This window comes from Phacochoerus africanus, chromosome 7 (assembly GCF_016906955.1).
Source record: "Phacochoerus africanus isolate WHEZ1 chromosome 7, ROS_Pafr_v1, whole genome shotgun sequence".
Classification (NCBI taxonomy): Eukaryota; Metazoa; Chordata; class Mammalia; order Artiodactyla; family Suidae; genus Phacochoerus; species Phacochoerus africanus.
In genome coordinates, this window is record NC_062550.1 from 21,917,924 (window position 1) to 21,938,842 (window position 20,919).

At 47.4% G+C, this 20,919-nt stretch overlaps 1 protein-coding gene across 2 annotated transcripts; it reads left to right on the forward strand.

Moving 5' to 3' along the window:
- Positions 1-419: 419 nt before the first annotated feature.
- On the forward strand, positions 420-20,822 carry COPZ1 (COPI coat complex subunit zeta 1). Of its 2 annotated transcripts, none has more exons than XM_047786821.1 (9): positions 420-492; positions 11,824-11,892; positions 13,176-13,257; positions 13,883-13,974; positions 15,831-15,886; positions 17,161-17,238; positions 17,387-17,438; positions 18,631-18,669; positions 19,478-20,822. In XM_047786821.1, exons 1-9 carry the CDS (start codon positions 475-477, stop codon positions 19,523-19,525), a joined length of 534 nt encoding a protein of 177 aa, XP_047642777.1. In that variant the 5' UTR covers positions 420-474; the 3' UTR covers positions 19,526-20,822. The 2 variants fall into 2 exon arrangements, with proteins under 2 accessions (XP_047642777.1, XP_047642775.1); XM_047786819.1 differs by lacking the exon at positions 19,478-20,822 and adding an exon at positions 19,246-19,392.
- Positions 20,823-20,919: the final 97 nt, after the last annotated feature.

Genomic DNA, 20,919 nt, shown 5'->3' on the forward strand with positions numbered 1-20,919 from the left:
ACCGTGGACATCAAGGACCTAATGGAGGCTCTGGAATGGGAAGCAGGGTAGGATTCCAAGAGCTGCCAGTGTTAAGGGCTAAAGAGACACAGCGCCCCCTAAAGGAAGTGCGAATTAAAGCTCCTAAATCCGGCCAACGATATCACGTGCCCTCCGCCCAGCCAATTGGAAATTAACAATCGCTTCCTCTGTTCCCCATGGAAACAACCCTGCCCCACTGACCTTCCCGCCCCATTCAGTCGTGAGGTTTTGTCGTTTTATTGAGTGTTTAAACTGACAATCAAATATCTGCGCCTTCTGGCTGGGCACTTTGCTTCCGCTAAGCAAGCTAGTAAACTGATTGGTCAGTAAAGCAAGAGCTGACACCTGGAAGTCCAATAGCCCGCAGGGTGGGCGGGGTCTAATAAGGACATAAGGCCAATCAGCGGCGGCGTTGTCTTGGCGGCTCCACGTCGGCACCAGCTGCGGGGCAAGATGGAGGCGCTGATTTTGGTAGGAACCAGAGGGGCAGCCGAGAGGCTATGATGTCCCGAGGGGCCGGGAATCGGGATTCGACCTGAGTGGGAGGGGGTAGAAAGGGGAGTTCGGGTAATCCTCGGGGACCGAACGTTCTTGCCTGCCCCTGGAATAAATATGTGGCCTAGTGCAGTCGTTAAAGCCTCGGTTTAAAGTAGGAAGCTGTGCCGGGGAGAGGGCAGAGTCGGTGGAAAGTTGAAGGGAGCAAGCCCTTGGAGTCTTTAAGACTCATAGGATCATAAGCGTACTGGATTGGGGTCCTTCAGGTTCTCCCTGATTCTGAGCGTTGTAGATAATACCCTGATTTGAATTTCTCCAAATCTCCAGATTCGCCTGAAATTATAAGAATAAAGTGCAGGTGTTTGTCATCACACGCTCCTCTTGATAACTGATACAGTTTGACTCTCTCTTGATAATTCCCTGTCACATTCCTTCAGGAAAAACTATTTTCTTCTTCGGTTTCCTTTTAATTCCTATTATATGGATTTGTCATGATAAAGAATCAGTATTCCATTAAAGTTCTGGAATACCTAGTAAAGTCAGCATGGATTATGGAATATTTTCCCAAACTCCTTATTCTGTTTTTCTTTTCCCTCCTTATTTAAACTTTGGGGATTCTTATTGTAGGATCTGGGATGCCAGTTATTCCTCTGGTTATATGAAAATTTGATGGCTGAAGGGTTGTGTTAGTTCCCTTGTCCATGAGATCCTTTTTATTTGCTCAAAAACAAATGAAAAACTGGGAGTTCCCTTCGTGGCTTAGTGGTTAACCAACCTGACTAGCATCCATGAGGGCCTGGCCTTGCTCAGTGGGTTAAGGATCTGGCGTTGCTGTGGCTGTGGTGTAGGCTGGCAGCTGTGGCTCCAATTCGACCCCTAGCCTAGGAACTTCCATATGCCGAGGGTGCGGCCTTAAAAAGAAAAAAAAAAAAATACTGTTATCCCTTCTTTAGAACTAAATCAGAGCATTTCTCTCAAAATAATGCATGCCTCCCCCCTTAATTCTGCATTTTGAGAATGTTAACATATATGTGTGTGTAGGTATTTAGCTCCTAGCTCCTTCCTTAATTGAGTCAAACTCTAGGTCTCTTTTTTGCCTTTTTTGTTTGTTGTTTTCTCCTTCAGCTCTCTTTAATCCAGATCTTCTTCAGGTAAAAGAGAATAACAAGTTGCATTTTCCTGCTTTCAAAATGCAAAGATATGATAATTCCTTCCGATCATATGGGTTGGTTAAGTGTAGGTAGGAAGCTTTAAAATCTGATCAGTTTTTAGTAAGATATTTTCTTTACTAAGCCGTCAACCACTTAACAGACTGGGATAAATTCTAGGGAATTGGTGTCTTTGGAAGTTTTGAGAAATTTTTGGGAGTTCCCTGGTGGCCCAGCAGGACCTGGAGTTGTTACTGCTGTGGCATGGGTTTAGTCCTTGGCCTGGGAACTTATGCATACCGCAGGCACAGCCAAAAAAAAAGAAATGTTTCTTTTGGCCACCTTGTGGCGTAAGGAGTTCCAGGGCCAGTGCTCAGATCCGAGCTGCAGGTGCAAACTAAGCCACTGTTGTGGCAACGGTGGATCCTTAACCCACTGTGCTGGGCCAGGGATCGAACATGCATTCCAGGGCTCCCAAGAATCCTATTGCATCAAAAGAAAATTTTTAGATTGCAAAAAGAAATTTTTAGATTGCCCCCTAGATCTGTTTAGAAGTCTGCTTAGAGGTAAAGGAGTGAGGGAAATGATACTTGAGAAGCCCTTTTGACAAGGGATCTCTTAACAAGTGGTGAATTGAGGGCATTATATGTGAAAGTTTCTGTCAGGTTTTCTCTTACCTCAGTCCTTGTCTCTCCTTCCTCTTTGTTTCCATATTCTTTATATATTTTTTTAATTAAAAAAATTTTTTTTGGCCACCCCTGGGGGATGCAGAAGTTCCCAGGCCAGGGCTCAAACCCCCTTTATATCCATTTTAATCTATACCTAAGATGCCACCTTCATAGATCCTTGCTAACCTGGTCAGGTGCCCCTGAAGTTTGCTTTAGAAACCTTACTGATTCTTTGTCATGAGGAACGTGTGTAACGTGGGGTTAGGGGAAATGGAGGTTTAGGAAAAAAGGCTTCCTCAATGAAGCACAATGTCAAAACTAGGATTTTATTTTGATTCCCAATCCTCCCCGACCATGTCTCTCTGATGTTATCTCATCGTGGGCTTTCCCCCTCTTCAGTATGCCAAAGTGTACTTTCAACTATCAGTCATATAAAGCTTTGTCTGGGGACAAAGTACCACCAGGTATTAGTTCTTGTGCTGATCTCCATAGTTCTCAGGATATTAAACTAGTATTTTCCTTTCTCTGCGTCAGCAATTCTCAACATTGTTTTTTTCCTCTTTACTATTTCAGTATATTTTGGACCCCCAATTAAGAATTTATATACCTTTCTCACCATTCTAGCCCTTCTCAAGTGGAGTTCCAGGGGAGAATGAAGCCCTAATGTCCTAAGGCGTTATCGTATGTAATGAATCAGTTCCTCTGTATCCACAATGGTACTGGTTTGGTACTATCCTTGGGAGAAGTGAGAACAGTATTTAAAAAATCTTCAGTGTTCAGTGGTTCAGATGAGGAATCTGAGAATCAGGTGATATTTCCTAAATTTTAATTTTTCTTCTCTCCACACTCACATACTGGTCCACAGAATTTACCTCCATCTGGTTCAGAATCACCCTTCCTCCCTGTTCCTTTTAATCTCATCCCCTCCTCTGTCTACTCAGCAGCATCCCCTGATTCTTAGGTCACCATCTTCATGAAAAGTATGAAGAATTCACTGGAACTTAACCTTAGCGCCCTACTGAGCTAAAGAGTTTACTGTACCCAGACAGTATTTAACAAGCCACTCCCTAGAGAAGGCAGACAGCTTCTAGAGTTCCTTTAGGCTTCCTCCTCCCACATTTGTTTCCTGGTTCGCCTGGACCTTTGGGGAAATCTGTTCAAAGCAAATTCTTCTGTCCTCACCTCTGCAAGACATATAGCCATAGGATATTGAGAAGAAGGGAAGAGTGAGCTAGATGGGGTCAAGAAGAATCATCATTCAAAATTTGACCTGAATATGGGAATTTCTAACTACCAGTAGGCTCCCTTCATTTAGGTACTTTACAGTGAGTCACATTTCTTTCTGGAATTAAGTAATCCAATCCTAGTTTTCAAGCAGATTTGTCCAGTCTTTCTCAGGTCTCTAGGGAAAGACCCTTTCATCTTCCATTGCCAGTGCTTGGTAATCATGCTCCCAGCCTGCATCTTTGAACTCAGCTTCCTCTTTCCTGCTGTTTTCTGCTGGTTCTGTCTTAGTTGTGAATGGAGAGGAATCTGTGCAGGTCACCAGTCTCCATTAATAGCTGTGGAATCTTAAAAGATAATGACTTAGCCTCTTCTTCCCTTTCCCCTTTACCTTTTTTTCCCCTCCCCTAGAAGTCTGGATCCTTCAATCTTTCCTCATAGGTTTCATTTTTTCCTAATCCTCTCTGGATTCACTTTCTGAGTGCTTTTCCATGCTTTACAGACTAGACTTCTTAATTCTCTTCTTTCTCTCCCCTTAATTAATTTTTATCCTACAACAGTGACCAGATCCTGAATCCTAAGCCTCGTTCAAAAGTCAGGGCATCCAAAGTGCACAAGAGTACTTGTGTATATGGAAGAAGAAACTATGCAGAATACATCAGTGACTCTTAAAGGTTGATATTGCTCTGTGGCCTTCGCTTCCTGAATCATTTTAATGGGGCTTTTGTTAAATTCTTTTGGCACTAACTGTAGAGGTACTTGGCCTAAATGCCCCCTCCCCCTGCTCTGGGCAAAGGTATCAATTACATTAAGCCCCCAAAGCACTCCCATCTCATTCCTGGCAGTCCCCTGTGCCCCTCTCCCAGCTGCGTCCTTGCTGGTGCCTGGCCTGTCCATTTCGTTAGGAGAAGCAATCTCCTCATTCCTGCACTGTGGAGATATATTTCTCAGCTAGGGCGCGAGCGGTGCCAGCACTGCCCCCGGTGAGGTCCCTGGCAGCCATAAAAATTTTTATTGTGATTATGTTGGTGTCGGGGTGTCCATCTGGGTTATTGCACACCTAGTTTAATTGATTGAAGTTTAATTTATTGACACTTCAAATTAAATGATCAGAATAAACTGTGCTGTTACTCTGGCCGGCTTGTTTTAATGGTTGATTGCTGGAAGCAGACCTCAGCTTGAACTAAAACCCCCAAAGAGCAATTGACGCTGCTTCTAACTCTCCCCATGTCTTGCCCTCCAAGAAGACCTCGTTATAGATTTCCGACGTATTTATATATATTTTTTCCCTCTCCTTCACAGTGGTGGGAAAGAGTTGGTCCCCGGCAAGGTATAAATTACATCAGAGGTCTAGGGGAGCTGTCACACGATCAGAAGAGGAGGAGGGGGCCGCCATGTGAAGAAAGCCAGACCCTTGAGAAGCCAGGTCTTCCCTGGGAGGCAGAGGATGAATGCAATTATCCAGATATTTGAAGGAGCCTATTGGCAGATGTAGGGTCTTTTTCATCTAGGTATTTGCTACTGTTTTTACTTTACTTCATCAATATGACTTGGTTAGAGTCAAGATAATTGACAAGACTGGTTATGGAAAGGGGAACTAGAGAAGCAAAGAAAGGAAAGGATAGGAATAAAGAATCAGTGCCTACCTTACCCACTTATGCTAGAGTAATTAGGAAGATGGAAGGCAGAGTGCCCATGGGCAGCTGATGAAGATGGATTGGGAGGTCGAGTCCACGCACATCATGAGATACCCCTATTGGCAGGGGCCCTCTCACCCTCTACCTCTGCTGATTCTGCACAGAAGAGGCTTTCTCACAGATTAGTAGAGTTCTCCTGTCCTTGGATTCCCTAGCTGGTGTCACCTCTTCTGGTGTTTGACCATCTCACCTCTTAAGGAAGTTTTTTCAGTTGTTTAACCTAAGTCTTAGATGCTGCAGATGAAGCCTAGGTCTCCTTATTTGGCTTTTTTTTTTTTTTAATTTTTTTTTTATTAATGTCTGTACCTGTGACATATGGAAGTTCCCGGGCCAGGGATTGAACCTGAACTGCAGCTGCAACCTACACAATGGCAATGCCAGATCCTTTAACCCACTGCACTGGGCCGGGGATTGAGCCCATGCCTCCACAGTGACCTGAGCTGCTGCAGTTGGATTCTTAACCCACTGTCACCACAGGTGGGAACTCCCTTATTTGGCTTTTTAATTTTCCTGCCATTAAGACAGATATCCCCATCCCATAGCCAGTTGGCTTGGATAGCCCTGTCTGCTGATTTTCTCGAATTCCTTTTCTATTTATGTGGTTTTTAGGAGGGAGACTGAAAGTAGGGGTGAGGATGCAGATCTACCTCAGGGGTCAATTTGGGGGAGCAAACAGACTAAAAGATGAACTCAGAGACTTCGAGTCCACTCCTTCAGATTAGCTTTTTGTTTCCAGGAGCGGATGGAGGGTGGGGTGGGGAATAAATTATACAAATCATGGACAGGGTCTCATCAGAAGCAGATCTAGCCCTGCTTGACTTTCTTCCCCTTGCTGCATGATATTTAAATGAGGGCCCTTAGATTATCAAACTGGGCAGGAAGGAAGTTCTCATGTCGCTCTCAGGCCTTGGGTATGGCCTACTCTGATTTCTGCTTGTTCGACTCATCTCTTCCCTGCAGTGTTCCTTGCTTTGTCCCCCATTTTTATGATTCTTTCATTTCCAGAATAGTTGAAGAATTAGGGACTGTGTGACAAGATTTTCTAGCAGGTGGCTTTCTGAATTTTAAGTAAAGACCTGAGACTTTGCATTCCTGAAGAGCTTGGGGCTGGTTTATCTTTGTCCTGCATCTCTTAGAGCCACCAAATTTAGTCACTGAAAGCTGGAGGGGGTGTGGTGGTGACCTTAGCTCCCCCTGCTGGCTGTGCTAGTTTTCTCAATCATTTATTAATTTATGAAGGCCACACGCATATTTGTTGAAGTCACTCTTTGGTGCCTGGCAGAGGAGAGGGGGTGATTTACAGAAGTATCACTCATCCTCCCCTTTTTTCCTCCTCTCCCCACACCATCATTTTGTTTTCAGAGAGAATCTCATTTAATTCTGAACCTAGGTTTATGAAGTCCTTGAAATCATAAAAAGTTGTGAATTTTTCTGATAACAAGGACCTTAGATTTTGTCAGCTTATCACAGGGGTCTTCTGTAACTCAAAAAAAGTTGTTGACCTTACCTTAGCTAGCTCAGGCCTCTCATTTCTCCAGTGAGAAAGCTGAGTCCTAGAGAAAGGTAGAACTTGGGTTAGCAGCTGAGGCAGACTACAATAAAGGATTTTAGGAGTTTAGAGACATTTTTTTTTTTCCCTGTAGTGGCAGACTTCCAGTGCCTGTGCTTTCATGTTTTGTATCCATATCAGATAGGAAGCCTCTTCCATCAGCTAGGTGTCTCTTCCTGCTATCAGTTCTTCCTAAGACTTGTGTTCAGTGTCCTCTTAGTAACCAATATTTGGTCCCACATCAGCAGGGGAATGTTTGGTACCTGTGGCTCCCAGTCTTTCCTGAGCTGTGCTGCTTGAATCTAAGCAAACCCTCGGGTAGATGTGAAAACTGCGCTTCTCTGTCAGAGCCTTTAGCTAATTCGTCTTGTTTTATCTGAAGTCCCTCGGCTTGTGGCTGGCAAATTGGGGCCCGCAATCCCAGAGGAGCTCTTCATTTTAAAGAAAATCAGCACAGAGTCAGGGAGCAAAATACCTGGTTGGCCATGTGGAACTGGGAGCAGCATCTAGAAATTTCTCATAGTTTTTACTGTCTTGGTTTTACATAAAGACAGGTTGAGGGAGGAGCATCTTGTTTCTAGTTGATCAAGACTGATTGCCAGAGTTCCCATTGTGGCGCAGCAGAAATGAATCTGACTAGGAACCATGAGGTTGCAGGTTCAATCCCTGGCCTCATTCAGTGGGTTAAGGATCCGGTGTTGCCGTGAGCTGTGGTGCAGGTCACAGACATGGCTTGGATCTGGCATTGCTGTGGCTGTAACATAGGCCAGTGGCTGTAGCTCTGATTCGACCCCTAGCCTGGGAACCTCCATATGCCGTGGGTATGGCCCTAAAAAAAAAAAAAAAAACCTTATTGACAACCCAGAGTACTACTTTTTGGCATGGCCATAAAGATTTCTTTCTTTTTTTTTCTTTTTTGGCCGCCTCAAGGCATTTGGAGTTCCCAGGCCAGGGATCGGATCCGAGCTGCAGCTGCGGCAGTGGCAATAGTGGATCCTTTAACCCAGGCCATATCCAGCTGCTTGCCAGGCCAGGTATCAAACCTGCATTCTGGGAGTTCCCATCGTGGGACAGTGGTTAACAAATCCGACTAAGAACCATGAGGTTGCGGGTTCGATCCCTGGCCTTGTTCAGTGGATTAACGATCCGGCGTGGCCATGAGCTGTGGTGTAGGTCACAGACGGCGGCTCGGATCCCGAGTTGCTGTGGCTCTGGCGTAGGCCGGTGGCTCCAGCTCCAATTCAACCCCTAGCCTGGGAACCTCCATATGCCGTGGGAGTGGCCCAAGAAATAGCAAAAAGACAAAAAAAAAACCCAACAAAAAAACCTGCATCCTGGTATTGCAGATACTGTTGCACCTTGGAACTCCCAAGATTTCTTTACAAGTAGGGAATTAAGACATTTTTAGGAAACTCAACCATATTCTTACTTGTGTCCTTTCAGCTTTATGGATAGCATCCTCCAGCTCCTCTAAGGCTTCTTGGCTCCCTCCTTCCCACTCCTCCCTCTCCCTGGCATCCTCCTCCCTCAACAAAGAATCAAATAGTCATGGCCCCAGATATCTCCCTGCTCCAAACACTAGTCTAATTCTCTTCTGGTAGCATATCATGATCTTAACTCAGTGCTTTTGCAGAGCCCATATCTCCGAGTTTGACATCCAGGATACAAATAGGGAGCGCTTTTCTCCAGAGCTGTCTTTTTCTTTTTGCTAGTCTTGAGGAAGCTGCAGGTCATCCAGAAGCCCACAGGGGGCAGCACTAGGAATGACTCTTTCCCTCTAGTCCTCTGTGTGCTGGGGTAGGGGTACTGGGAGATGTTGATGTTTTTCATTAGGCTTCAGAAGCCTCTAATTGAGATCAGAGGCTCCTTTGCAGCAGGCTCGTTGCTTGTTCGGTGTTGTTCAGCTCTCCTGAGGAGTCTAGTTTGGTTTTCTTGATAATAAAAACAGACATGAAAATCTGAGCCACCCAACCGCCCACAAGCCAGTCTGCCCACACATCATTTCCAGGCACCATTAGCATTTGAGGTGAAGTTCTGTTATACACTCAGGCTGTGGCTCTCTGAAAGTCAGTGCATCACAGAACTTTGTCTCGAAAGCTTTCTAGCAGCTACCCATTTGGGAGTGGGAGGGAAGAATAGACCTTTTCAATCCTTTGAACATAGCCCTAAGCTTACAGGGTCTTTCTCAGTAATCGGCATTTAATGTGTTACAAGGTCAAGCCTAGTCCATTGCCCAGGAAACCCATTTCTCAGTAGCTGGGAGTTATTTATAAACTTGCCCTTTGCAAAAAACCTGAAAATGAAATTACATGATCAGTAATGGCTTCTAGGGCCTTTAAACTGGCTGGTTTTATGATATGAGAGGAACTCCAGGCCCTCCCCACTCCTGAGAGGTAAAGGCCCCAGGCCGAAGTGGAACCAGCTGCAGTCAGGAGGTGGCAGGAGAAGTAAAGGAGTAGCTGCCGGCTCTGGCCGTGGCAAGAGTAGAGAAGTAAAGCAGCATTTCAGCTGTTGCCCAAGTTCTCAGCTTTATTTAGTGTGGTTATTCCTTTGGACGTTTGAAATGACCAGCCTTTTCTCTGTGTCTTCTTACCCCTTTCAGACCTGTAGTGAGTCACAGCTGGTCTTCTCCTTGCCTTCCTTTGCCTGTCTTTTATGCTCCCCAGGAAGAACCCTGTTTTTACTTTGCGGGTTTCCTTGATAGTATCTTCCAGGAAGCCAGTGAGAAGAGCTGGGAGCAGAACCCAGCAGTCTTTGTCTCTCTTTGCCAGCTGTTTTAGACATTTTCTTACCCCATTGGCCACAGAAGACACTGTCTGACGCTCCTAGTTGGCTGGTGGCCATAAGGTTTTTTTGTTTTTTGTTTGGTTTTGCTTTGGGATCCCATTCTTTCTATGAATGCCAGACTCTGGCTGCAAGTGTCAGTTACCTGTGCCAGGTCAATGCCTGGTTTAAACCACTGAGAAGCTCTCTAAGGTTGCTGTGAATTAAGATAGAGGAACAGGTTCAAAGATTTCCAGGGGGAGGGTTGTGGGAAAAACTATTTCTTCTAAAGTTCCTTCCTTATGGACTTCCTTTCCTCTGTTAAAGAAACTCATTTCCCTAAGTGTCACTCCTTTTTGGTGAATTGAGGAACCAGGTTGCTATAGAATCGAGACTGCTTTATGGAAAGCTCTTTCTCTAGGGAATTAGGAGTTAAGAAATCTGCTCTATTTGTGACCTTTTAGATGAGACTCTAGAGGACTTCCTTCTTCTAGACACAGTCCCTTAGTTTGACAGAGTATTTCAGAGAGAAATGTGTATAGTGAGGGCATTTCTAAGGAGCGTCTATCAGAGGAGGATGACTTGGTGGTAATATCACCCCAAATGACCACACCAGAAAATCCACCTACATGTGAAGTCTGATTATAAGAGGGTCCCCTAGATGCTGACTGCATCAATAAATTTTACTTCACTCTCAAATTTCATTTATTCTCATAACCATTCACTACGCATTGAGAGTTTAATATGTCAGGTCTTGTTCCGGACACTTGTAATAAATCGGCGAGCAAAACAGATTTCTGTCCTGTGGGGCGGCAGATCCTTGGCAGTGATTCTTTCCTCCTCACTCTTGGGTCTTTGTTAACCATATGCTTGGTGAACATGTTTGGCCCCTGTGAGGACTTTGTGTTTCCTAAGTAAGGCCAGCAAAGGGAGTTAGCAAAGCAACAGCTTTGTCTCATAGCACAGGAGAAGGATGTCCATGGTAAGAAATGCTGATTAGAAAGTCAGGGAATGTGAGCCTGCAAACACCTCGTCCCTAGTACCACCACCTCCCCTCCCTTCCTCCTCTTCTTTTCCTGGTTAGCTGGTTCCCTAGAAGTTTCAGGAGTAGAGGCGCTTTTGCAGAGTCATATGCTTTGAGTTTGAATGTAACCGTGAAGGCTGGGGCTCTGATTCCTTTATGAGAGCCAGCCAGTTTCCTCAAGTTCTGATTCTTGGTCTTGAAAGAACACTCCTCTCCTGCTCGTTATCGCCAGGCTCCACAGTGTTTTTTTGTTTTTTTTGTTTTTTTTGTCTTTTTGCCATTTCTTGGGCCACTCTCACAGCATATGGAGGTTCCCAGGCTAGGGGTCTAATCGGAGCTGTAGCCACCAGCCTACACCAGAGCCACAGCAACGCGGGATCCGAGCCGCATCTGCGACCTACACCACAGTTCACGGCAACGCCGGATCTTTAACCCACTGAGCAAGGGCAGGGATCGAACCCGCAACCTCATGGTTCCTAGTCGGATTCGTTAACCACTGCGCCACCACGGGAACTCCTCCACAGTGTTTCTTAGATGGCTCTTCTCCTTACTGCTTCTTAACTCCCCGGAAATTCAGACTGGTTTTTGTCTTGGCAAGTTAAGTGGTAGTGGTCAGGGTATATAGTAGAAGAGTTGGGATCCCAGGGGAGGTCTTGGGAGATGGATGTCTCCCTGGGCTGCATCCAGGACTGGTGTGTCTGTGTGTGCACGCATGCGTGCTCCTTTCCCTCTGCTCAATGTGTGGGTGGTTTAGAGAAGCCGTGCTTTATGCCTCTGCATTGCTGCTGCATTGGGACTGCAGAAACTTCCAAGTACACTAGGGCATTTAGCCCCATTTGCAGATAGCCTCGTGCAGTGCCTACGAATTAATCTGGTCACATTCCATACCCACCTGTGCATGAGAGACTGGGGAGGGAGAGTAATTTGGAAAATAACTGTAGCATAATATTTGAAAACACAGCATGACCTACCTTGATTAAGCCCTCTGTGAGTCTGGCTCACATAAACGGTTTCTTTGGTGCTGCTTTGGAGTCCTTTGTGGAAATGCCCCTTTCTCCAGTTCAGGTCATTTACCCCTTGGTCATTCTCAGTGGGAAGTGTCCAGGTTGGGACAGGGGACATGCAGAGGCACCTCTCTATCCCCTTGCAGTCTCAGTGGGACCAAGGGAAGGGTTTTGGTTTGCTCGTGGTGGCCAGAGCCTTCAGGACTGAAGGTATGTTCATATCTCTTCAGGAACCCTCCCTGTATACTGTCAAAGCCATCCTGATTCTGGACAATGATGGAGATCGACTTTTTGCCAAGGTGAGATTCCCTTTCAGATTAGTTTAGGAGCAAGAGACTTATTTGAGCTTTGGATCTTGGGACCAGCCTTATTAACGCATCTTCATCGATACTATAATTTTGAGAATTCTTCCATCTACCTGTGACTACTCCAGATGAAACCTAACCTGCTTCTGTCTCTTAGCTGCCCTGCTTCCCTCCTTGCCATCCTCAGACTTTGTCATCAGCACAGAACAGGGAAAAGCTCTGAAACCTTGGTTTCTGAACAAAGCAGCTTCTAGATGTGAGAAGCAGCCTGCCCGTGTCCATCACTCCTGTCCCTTTTCCTTCTACCTTGTCACCTTGCCTGGCTTTTTCCAGGGGATTCTTTCGCAGGTCCAGGGTTCCAGCCCTAGGTCTGCAGTCACCAGCAAGCACATTAGCTCCTGACTTACCCAGCATGATGTTTCTAACTTTGGATCTATTGAAAGAGAGGAGAACGGACACCCCTCTCCTCTCCCTCCATATTCCCCCCCTCCTGGAGAAATTTTTTCTGTCCCTGGTGTATTAACTCCGGGCGAGCATGGCATAAATCAATCAGCAGGTAGAGATTAGTTTAGAATTCACCAGCTGTTCTTCCCTGTAATTGGATGTAACTATGCAGGACACCTTTTGAAACAGTTATCCAGTTACTAAATGCCAGACCTGTCATAGGTCTTCAGCTGACTGCGACGGATTAGCCCCTAAAGAGCAGAGCGATTTAGCAGCCTGCATCTCCACCCCCATGCCAGGGAGAGGTTGGGAGTGGGCTCTGCCATGGGCTAGCTGCCCTCCCACTCTTTTCAGTTTGCTGGAAAGAAAGCTACAGTCCAAGAGAGCAGAGGGCATCGGGCAGGGCTTGCCCTTCTTTCGCAGAGGTGTTTGCAGCCCTTCCCGTTCCTCAGCTTCACACAGTGGTTGAGGGTCTGGTGCCTTTTGTGTTCTCTCGCAGTGCCCCCTGACCTTGGGTGGCGCCTAGGAATGGCCTCAGGATTGCTGTCCCTGAATGCCCACAGGGCAGAGCTGCCTCACAGGGCTTGTAGGCCTCTTGCTTTACAGTCTTAGAAATGTGGGGATGGGTGGCTTACAGCAGGGTCCTTAAAAAATGTGTTTTGTGTCAGATTACACATTGCCCATTCCCTGCCTCTAGAGTTCTTCCTTCTTTGTGCCCATATTTCTCCCTCTCCCATGCCTCAAAGGAAAGAAATCCAAGATCCAGGGCAGTCACTAATCATTCGAGGCTCCCAGCTCTAATGACCCAACCCGTCTCCTTTCCCTCTGACCAGTACTATGACGACACCTACCCCAGTGTCAAGGAGCAAAAGGCCTTTGAGAAGAACATTTTCAACAAGACCCATCGGACTGACAGTAGGTCGTTTTCCCTTCACTATTCCCGGTGGCGGGGGAGCCACGGCGGGAAGGGGGTGGCGGCAGGACTGCGGGAGAAAGGATAAAATGACTCTGCCTCCTTTTTCTCTTTTTTCCTCCTCCCCTCATATAATAAACTCTTCAGAAATGTAATGGGGAGGTGAGTGTACCTCACGCGGGAATACCGTGCTAGAAGGTTGGCTGTTAGCTACCTGTCTAGTCCCTGGATTTATGAGCCTCACTTGACAAATTTAACTGCAGCTCTGCTTATTGTACCGCATCCATTAGGGCAGGTAAATGGAAGTCTGTAAAGGTGACCGCTCTGCATTTTCACCTCCGAAGGATCGACTAGTATCCTGTCTCATGTACAAGGAGGGAAATCAGGGTGGTGGGCAGGGGGTGGTACGGTTAGAGGAGACGATGCATTTAGACGCCCCCAAGTTCATACTTGCCACCTTCTGCTCCCACCCAAAAAGAAAAAGCGGGTTAACTTCGGTCTTTGGGGGTCATTAGGACCTCCCTCACCTCAGCCCCACACAGCTGGAAACCAGGAGTTGCTGGTAACTCCCTCTGTCCTACTTCCTCGTCCCCGCCTTCCTCAGGCCACCCGCTCTTTCCCCCCCAGGTGAGATCGCCCTCCTGGAAGGCCTGACGGTGGTATACAAAAGCAGTATCGATCTCTATTTCTATGTGATCGGCAGCTCCTATGAAAACGAGGTGAGAATCCCCACCCCTCTTTGCCAGCTCTGCTCCCACCTCCTGAACCATAGGCAGGATCTCATGACTGCCACATCCCTCCGGCTTCGGACGGGCTAATGAAGTTGTCGGAGATCCCTGTCAGCCTCACAGACATGGCTGAGCAGCTGAATCAACCTAGAGTGGAAGTGTTCCCAGGTTTCTCTCTTATCTCCATGTAGGGCACACCACCTATGTTTTCCTACATACTAACCTATAATATCAATGACTTTCCCTGAATAGTGTTTTGGGCCGCACCCACAACATGCGAAAGTTCCCAGGCCAGGGATTGAGCCTGCCACATAGCAGTGCCCCAAGCCGTTGCAGTGACAACTCCAGATCTTGAACGCACTGCACCGCAAGAGAACTCCTGAGTAGCGTTCTTTAAGATGGATTTCTGAGGTGTGGTCAAGCTTCAGGGGATGCTTCTCCTGTATGAAGGGTCCACACCTGACTGAGTTTGGGTCAGTTAGGCAACATTTTGGGACACATTGAAGCCGTACAACATGGCTCACTTGAGAAGACCGACGATATAGTCCTAACCTGCTTCCTGTATGCAGGAAACTTCTAGGAGAGTAGATAAGTAAAAATAGGCCCCCACACAGTTTGGGGCAAAATAAAAATGTGAGTGAACCGGAGTTCCCATCATGGCACAGTGGTTAACGAATCCAACTAGGAACCATGAGGTTGCGGGTTCGGTCCCTGCCCTTGTTCAGTGGGTTAACGATCCGGCGTGGCCGTGAGCTGTGGTGTAGGTTGCAGACGCGGCTTGGATCCCGCGTTGCTGTGGCTGTGGCGTAGGCCAGTGGCTACAGCTCTGATTAGACCCCTAGCCTGGGAACCTCCGTATGCCGCGGGAGCGGCCCAAGAAATAGCAAAAAAAAAAAAAAAAAGACAAAAGACATAGAGTGACAGACTGGACCAAAAAAAAAAAAAATTTGAGTGAACCAACTCTTACCGAGCTCTTATTGGTATAAGTGCTCTGTAGAATACATTGTTATTTAAACCTCCTAGCACTTCTATGAGTTTTGGGCATTAGTGCGCTTGTTTTATAGATGAGGAAACTAAAGCTTGCAAAACCATATGGAATTACTTGTATTTGACCACTGTTGAACTACAAAAGTGGCAGTTTCATGTGGTTCAGCCTGATAACTTTCCCAGGGTCACACATCTAGAAATGGCTCAGTTGGGATTTAAGCCCAGGTCTGTCTAATTCCACAGTCCCTGCTCATTCCACAGCTGTCTGACCTCAGCTATTGCTTGGTTAATGATTCTCTACATAAGACTTAGGGTAACACATATACAGTTGGTAAAGACACAAAGAGGACCATGACAGAAAGTTCTGTTTGAACAGTCTGGTCAGAGAACTCAGATTGTGGGATCATGTAGCAGAATTTATTTCTGTGAGAAACCACAGGTCCTCTTCCTATTTTGCTCTCACTTCCACCGTATGCTATTGGTCCTTTATGAAAGCCTGTGTCTTTTTTCTTTTTCTTTTTTTTTTTGTCTTTTCTAAGGCCTTACCCACAGCATATGGAGGTTCCCAGGCTAGAGATCTAATCGGAGCTGTAGCCGCCGGCCTACACCACAGCCACAGCAACGCCAGATCCAAGCCGCATCTGCGACCCACACCACAGCTCACGGCAACGCCAGGTCCTTAACCCACTGAACAAGGGCAGGGACTGAACCCTCAACCTCATGGTTCCTAGTTGGATTCATTAAGCACCGAGCCACAACAGGAACTCTGAAAGCCTGTGTCTTTTGATGCTTAATGAATTAGCGGGTTTTATTTTCAGGTAGCAGCAACCTTATCTTTCTGCTTCTCTGTCTCCAAACAGCTGATGCTCATGGCTGTTCTGAACTGCCTCTTCGACTCATTGAGCCAGATGCTGAGGTGAGCAGGCCATCCTTGACATCTGTTTGCGAGAGAAAGTCACTCTTCTTCAGGCCAGGGATTTGTGGAGGATCAGTAGAAGCTCTAGGGATTGACTTACCTTGAGAAGTTGAGCTTATTATTTCAGAGTAATTTGCGCTGATGGGGAAGACGGGATGGGAGAGTCTGTTACTCCTGTGGAATAATTCTCCTGAGAAAAGAGATTGGCAGGGAGCAGAGTCTTCACCTGTGTGTCTACTCTTTCTTGCATCCCCCAGTGGCTCTCTCACAGTTCCGAGCACCCTCACGGTGCTTTCCTGGGCCTCATTCTTTACTTTTGAGGTAGAGAAAGGGCAAGTGTAGGGAAATGTCCCAGACATCAGCACCTTGAGAATGGGGGCAGCAATTTTTCACATCCAGCCCTTAGTTTTTCCCTCCTTGGAACAGGAAGAATATGCCTTTTACCCTCTCCCCGCCTCCACCTCTGCAGCAGCCCTCTGTTCCCCACAAAGCTGGGCAGTGGAAGAGATATGATACTTTTCCTGGAGACATGCAGGGCTCCCAAGTGAACCCAGTACAGACAGCCGTCCGGACCAGACCAGCAGGCACTCTCAGCCGCACCAAATCAGCAGGGTGAATGGCTCAGATTTCTTCAGGAAGGGGATGATTTATTCCTTAGCCAGGTGAATGAATAGACCTCATTTCAGTGATCTAGTGAAAGAGTCAAACGGACGGATGTGACTGGCCATATATACCCACCACCGGATCTGGGGTGGATGCCGGCCAGTCCCAGGCCCCTAGTCAGGCTTCTTTTCAAGGCCTGAGCAGAGCTGTGGAGAGAGGGGGAGGGGGAGCAGAGAGAGCTTAGAAGGTTTGTCAGAGCTTGAGTGCAAAGAGAGTCTGTACTCAGCCCCTCCTCACCTCCCGCCACCTCCACATTGAGTTTTCTTCGCTCTGTATCTTTCCTTTTCCCACCCACTGACGTCAGTGTTCACGAGCAATGTTGCCGGCAGCATCATGGCAGGTAAGAAAGAAACAATAGCTCTGGAAATCAGCCCTCGAATAGTCAGAAATCGACTGTATGTGTATTTAAAATCTCTTTCCTGGCATTCCTGATCCTTAGTCAGCAAGTTCGAGTAGGCAGGGGGTTAGAGTGCGTTAGCCAGAAAGTTCTTATTTACTTTGCGTGGTTGGTGGAGACCTTTATTGGTCTAGTTTAGGCTCACCACCTCAGACAGTGTCCTAGCATGCCTTTCAAACCCAGGTCTTTCTTGTCCTTTCTCTTGGGGACTCAGGAAAAACGTAGAAAAGCGAGCTCTGCTGGAGAACATGGAGGGGCTCTTCTTGGCTGTGGATGAAATCGTAGATGGAGGGTGAGTTCTCTGACCTCCCTGGATCTGGGGTGAGGGGGTGGGGCCGCTGCCCCTTCCTAAGGCAAGCGGGCTGAACCACCAGAGGATCCCCACAGAAAACTGATCCTTCAGGACAGAGTCAACAGTAGCCTCTGCTTTGTCTTTTCAGGGTGATCCTGGAGAGCGATCCCCAGCAAGTGGTACACCGGGTAGCGTTAAGGGTAAGTGAGACTATGCCCTGCTGCCTCCCTCTCCTGCTCACCCTCCAGCACTCCGGGGCACCTGCTCAGGGCACCCATGGGTCGGGGCTTGTGGAATACCTGTAACCATCTCTTTCCCTTTCAAATTCTCATTGTTGCAAAGAAGGGAAGCAGAAGGACTGTATTTCTGCCCCTAACTTGGTACCTAGCATCTCATAATAGTCTTTGCACAGAGTGGACATTTAACACATCCTTCTCAAATCATAAATGAAATTAAGGGAACTTTCATATCGATGGTTGTAAAACAATAAACGGATTTGATGTTGGCTTATTCTGCCCATGGGGACGGATCCCAATCATCTGAGGCAGAGAAATGTCTTGCTCGTCTTTTCAAGTCTTATGTAACCGAGACCACCACCTCTCCCTCAAGACCTCCTTATTTGCTGGGACCTCTGTCCTCTTTGGCGCTAGTGATAGCAGAAGGAGGCCTCTGAATTGACCATAGAAAGCTCCAAGCCTGCTGGGTGCCCACCAGCAAATTGTAGGGGTGCCGAGCTGCCTGAGCAAAGCCACTCTCCCCGTTCACAGAATGTCCCAGCTCTGACCTCCACAGAGTGAGGGCTGGCGGTGCCGGGTAATGGGAAATCTTCTCCCTTAACTGCCGTGGGCTCCATTTGCATAGTTTAATCTTCTCCTCTAACATATGTCTCTATGTGGCAAGAGAGAAGGTCCCCCCCTCCTCACCAACTCCCTCCTTCCCCTTCTCAGGCTGCTGTTGCAGCAGTTTATTTCTTCAAATTAACATGCTGTCGTTACCCATCAGGCCTTGCGGGATCCATTAAACTACCCTGGCTCCCCCTCATCCTTTCCCTAGCGATATTGATATTCAGGGAAGGTCTTCTCTGACTAGGGAATCAGGTCTCCCACCCCCAAGTTGAGGATCAGATAACCTGATTACTTGGAATGGAATAAATCTTTTAGGAAGTGCTCCTGCCTTAAAACAAGATGGATGAAATGACCCTTTTTTTACTCACAGTCCCTTTGGCCAAGTAAAATTGCTGCTGTCCTAACTAATCCCTAGGAGGGACTGAGAAGTTCAGGGCCTCTGCCCTTTGCTTCAGTTTAAAGGACCACCTCTTCCTTCAGTGCTCAACCTCAGTCAGGTCCTCCTCCAGCTTTCTCCCATGCTGAGTGCTTCTCTCTCTGTGTGTAGGGAGAAGACGTTCCCCTGACGGAGCAGACCGTGTCTCAGGTATGCCTTTCTTCCTTCTCCCTCTCCAGATGGACTGGGTCACTAAAGAGGGCTAGCGTAGCATTGTACCAAGTCCCACCCAGCCTGAAGGAGGCTAGAGACTGAAGACACATCCGGAGAACTGGGACTCATAGAGCCCACTGCTCCCTACCCCACCCCAACTCCTGTCCCAGTTTCCTCTGAGCGGTGGCTGTCAGCCTTGCACTGTACCCTTCAAACCCTCCCTGCCTGATGCCTCACTCAGTGATTTATTCCCCAGCAGAGGCTTGCCTTAAGCAGATGGTCTGTGTGCCTGCACACACACATTCTCTCTCTTTCTCTTATTATTCAAATGAGGGCTAAGCTGGAAATGCATATTCTAGAATATGCAGGTTTTGCAGATCCATTCTGCTACTTTGCAAATAGCTTGTCTCTACCTGATGGTGGGGGGTGGGAGGGTGGGAGGTGGGGGCACACCAGGGAGGGATTCTGTTTTCTGCCCACTTGGAATTCTCACCAAGAGGTCCATCTGGATGTGGTAACCCCTCCCCGCTTAACATATGTCCAGTAACCCCCAGTTTTTTTCTTTTCTCCCAGGTATACCTCTTCTCTCTTCATCCCCCCAGTGGACTTGAATTTTTTTGGAATTTCCCAAACTGACAGTCCTCTAGGGCCTTAGAGAGCTTCTTCCCATCCCTCTACCCTTGGGGATTTTCTATTTGCCATTCTTCTAAGGACAGGGAAGGCAAGTGAGGGGAAGGAGAGCCCCAGTCCCCACCCCTGCCCTTCCCCCCAGCAAAGCCCCTCAATGCCGCCCTTGTCCCTGCAGGTGCTGCAGTCAGCCAAGGAACAGATCAAGTGGTCACTCCTCCGGTGAAGACCCCACTATGCCTGGCTCCTCACTCCCTCAAAAAATCCACATGTCTGCTGTGACTTCTCATCCAGTCCCCCAACTGACACTCTCAGGGTCATCTCGGGGATCACAGGGATCCTTAACTCTCCATCCTGTCTGTGGTTGCCCCCCAAACCCGTATACGCTTCTTGTTCCTTCTCGGTCTTTTCTGCGGTTCTGGGAGTAAAGCTCTCAGCAGGTTTGGACACAGGGCTGGGAAGGCACCCTCTTCCTTTCTCCGCTGGATTATGCTCCCATGCTCTCCTATCCCCCATATTTTCTCCTCAATTTCTGTACCCTTCAGATCAAAGCAGGAGAAAGAATGTGCTGAGCGTTTTCCTCCCTTTTCCTTTACGCGGCCTTCGTCTCAGCAGCCCATATGTCCAACGAGGGGAGGGAGAGAGAATTCTTTTCCATAGAATGAGTGGGGGTGGGGAGAGGCACATCGGGTCCCTCTTACTGCCCAGTCCTCCAGCCTTGGAAGAAAGATTGGGAACAGCTCACAGGCAAAAGACAGAGGGGAAGAAGCGGTGATTTAAGTTTTATTGGAGAGGGCTTATAAAATTGTTTTTCAGACACAGCTGCATTTTTTTACCCTGATCCTGGCTTATAGCTTCAAACTGCTGTGGTTTGTGAGTGCTCCTTGTGGGAGTGTCCATCTCTTGGTCCGAATAGCTTAACTCACTACCTTCACCACCCGTGGGATTTTTGCCTGGCTCGTTCTCTCTGTGCCCTGGAGCAAGGCCAGTCCCTGAATCAAAACTCCATTCTGGTCTTGGGAAGAAGAGTATCTGCTCAGAACTGGGGGACAGAGTGGAATTTATGACTTGGGCCTCTGGGTTCTCTCAGTCCCCTTCTCCCCCTCACAATGCAATTCCCTCCGTCTGTCTTGGGGCTGCGATCTCTGCCGCTTAACCCTGTCCTCTCTCTGCCTCAGTCTTACATCCAGGCAGTAGGTCTGGGCGCTTCCCCAGCCTTGGTCGCTGAGAGAGGTACCTTTCCTTAGAAAACCTTTGGGATTTGGATTTTCCCAGGAAGATGGAGGATGGAACACCACTGTTGGGTCTCAAAACTTCCCACAAAAATGTCTCAAAAAACCTTCCTGAGACTTAGCATTCTGCCCCACCCACTCACTGCCAGTTCTCCAAGACTGAAGTGGGGGCAGATAACTGGGCATCCTTGAGGGGGGCGTTTTTGTGTAAGAGATGTATGGAGTCAGGATGATGGCCACCTTCAGGTACTGCTCTGTGCAAAAAGGAATAAAACATTTTTTTTTTCCAAACTGCCTTTGTGTGATGTTTCTGTTCCTCTTCCTCTCTTTTTGGCAGCTGCTCTATTCCTCTAGCTCCCCCCCCCCATCTTATAATATTTCTTCCCTC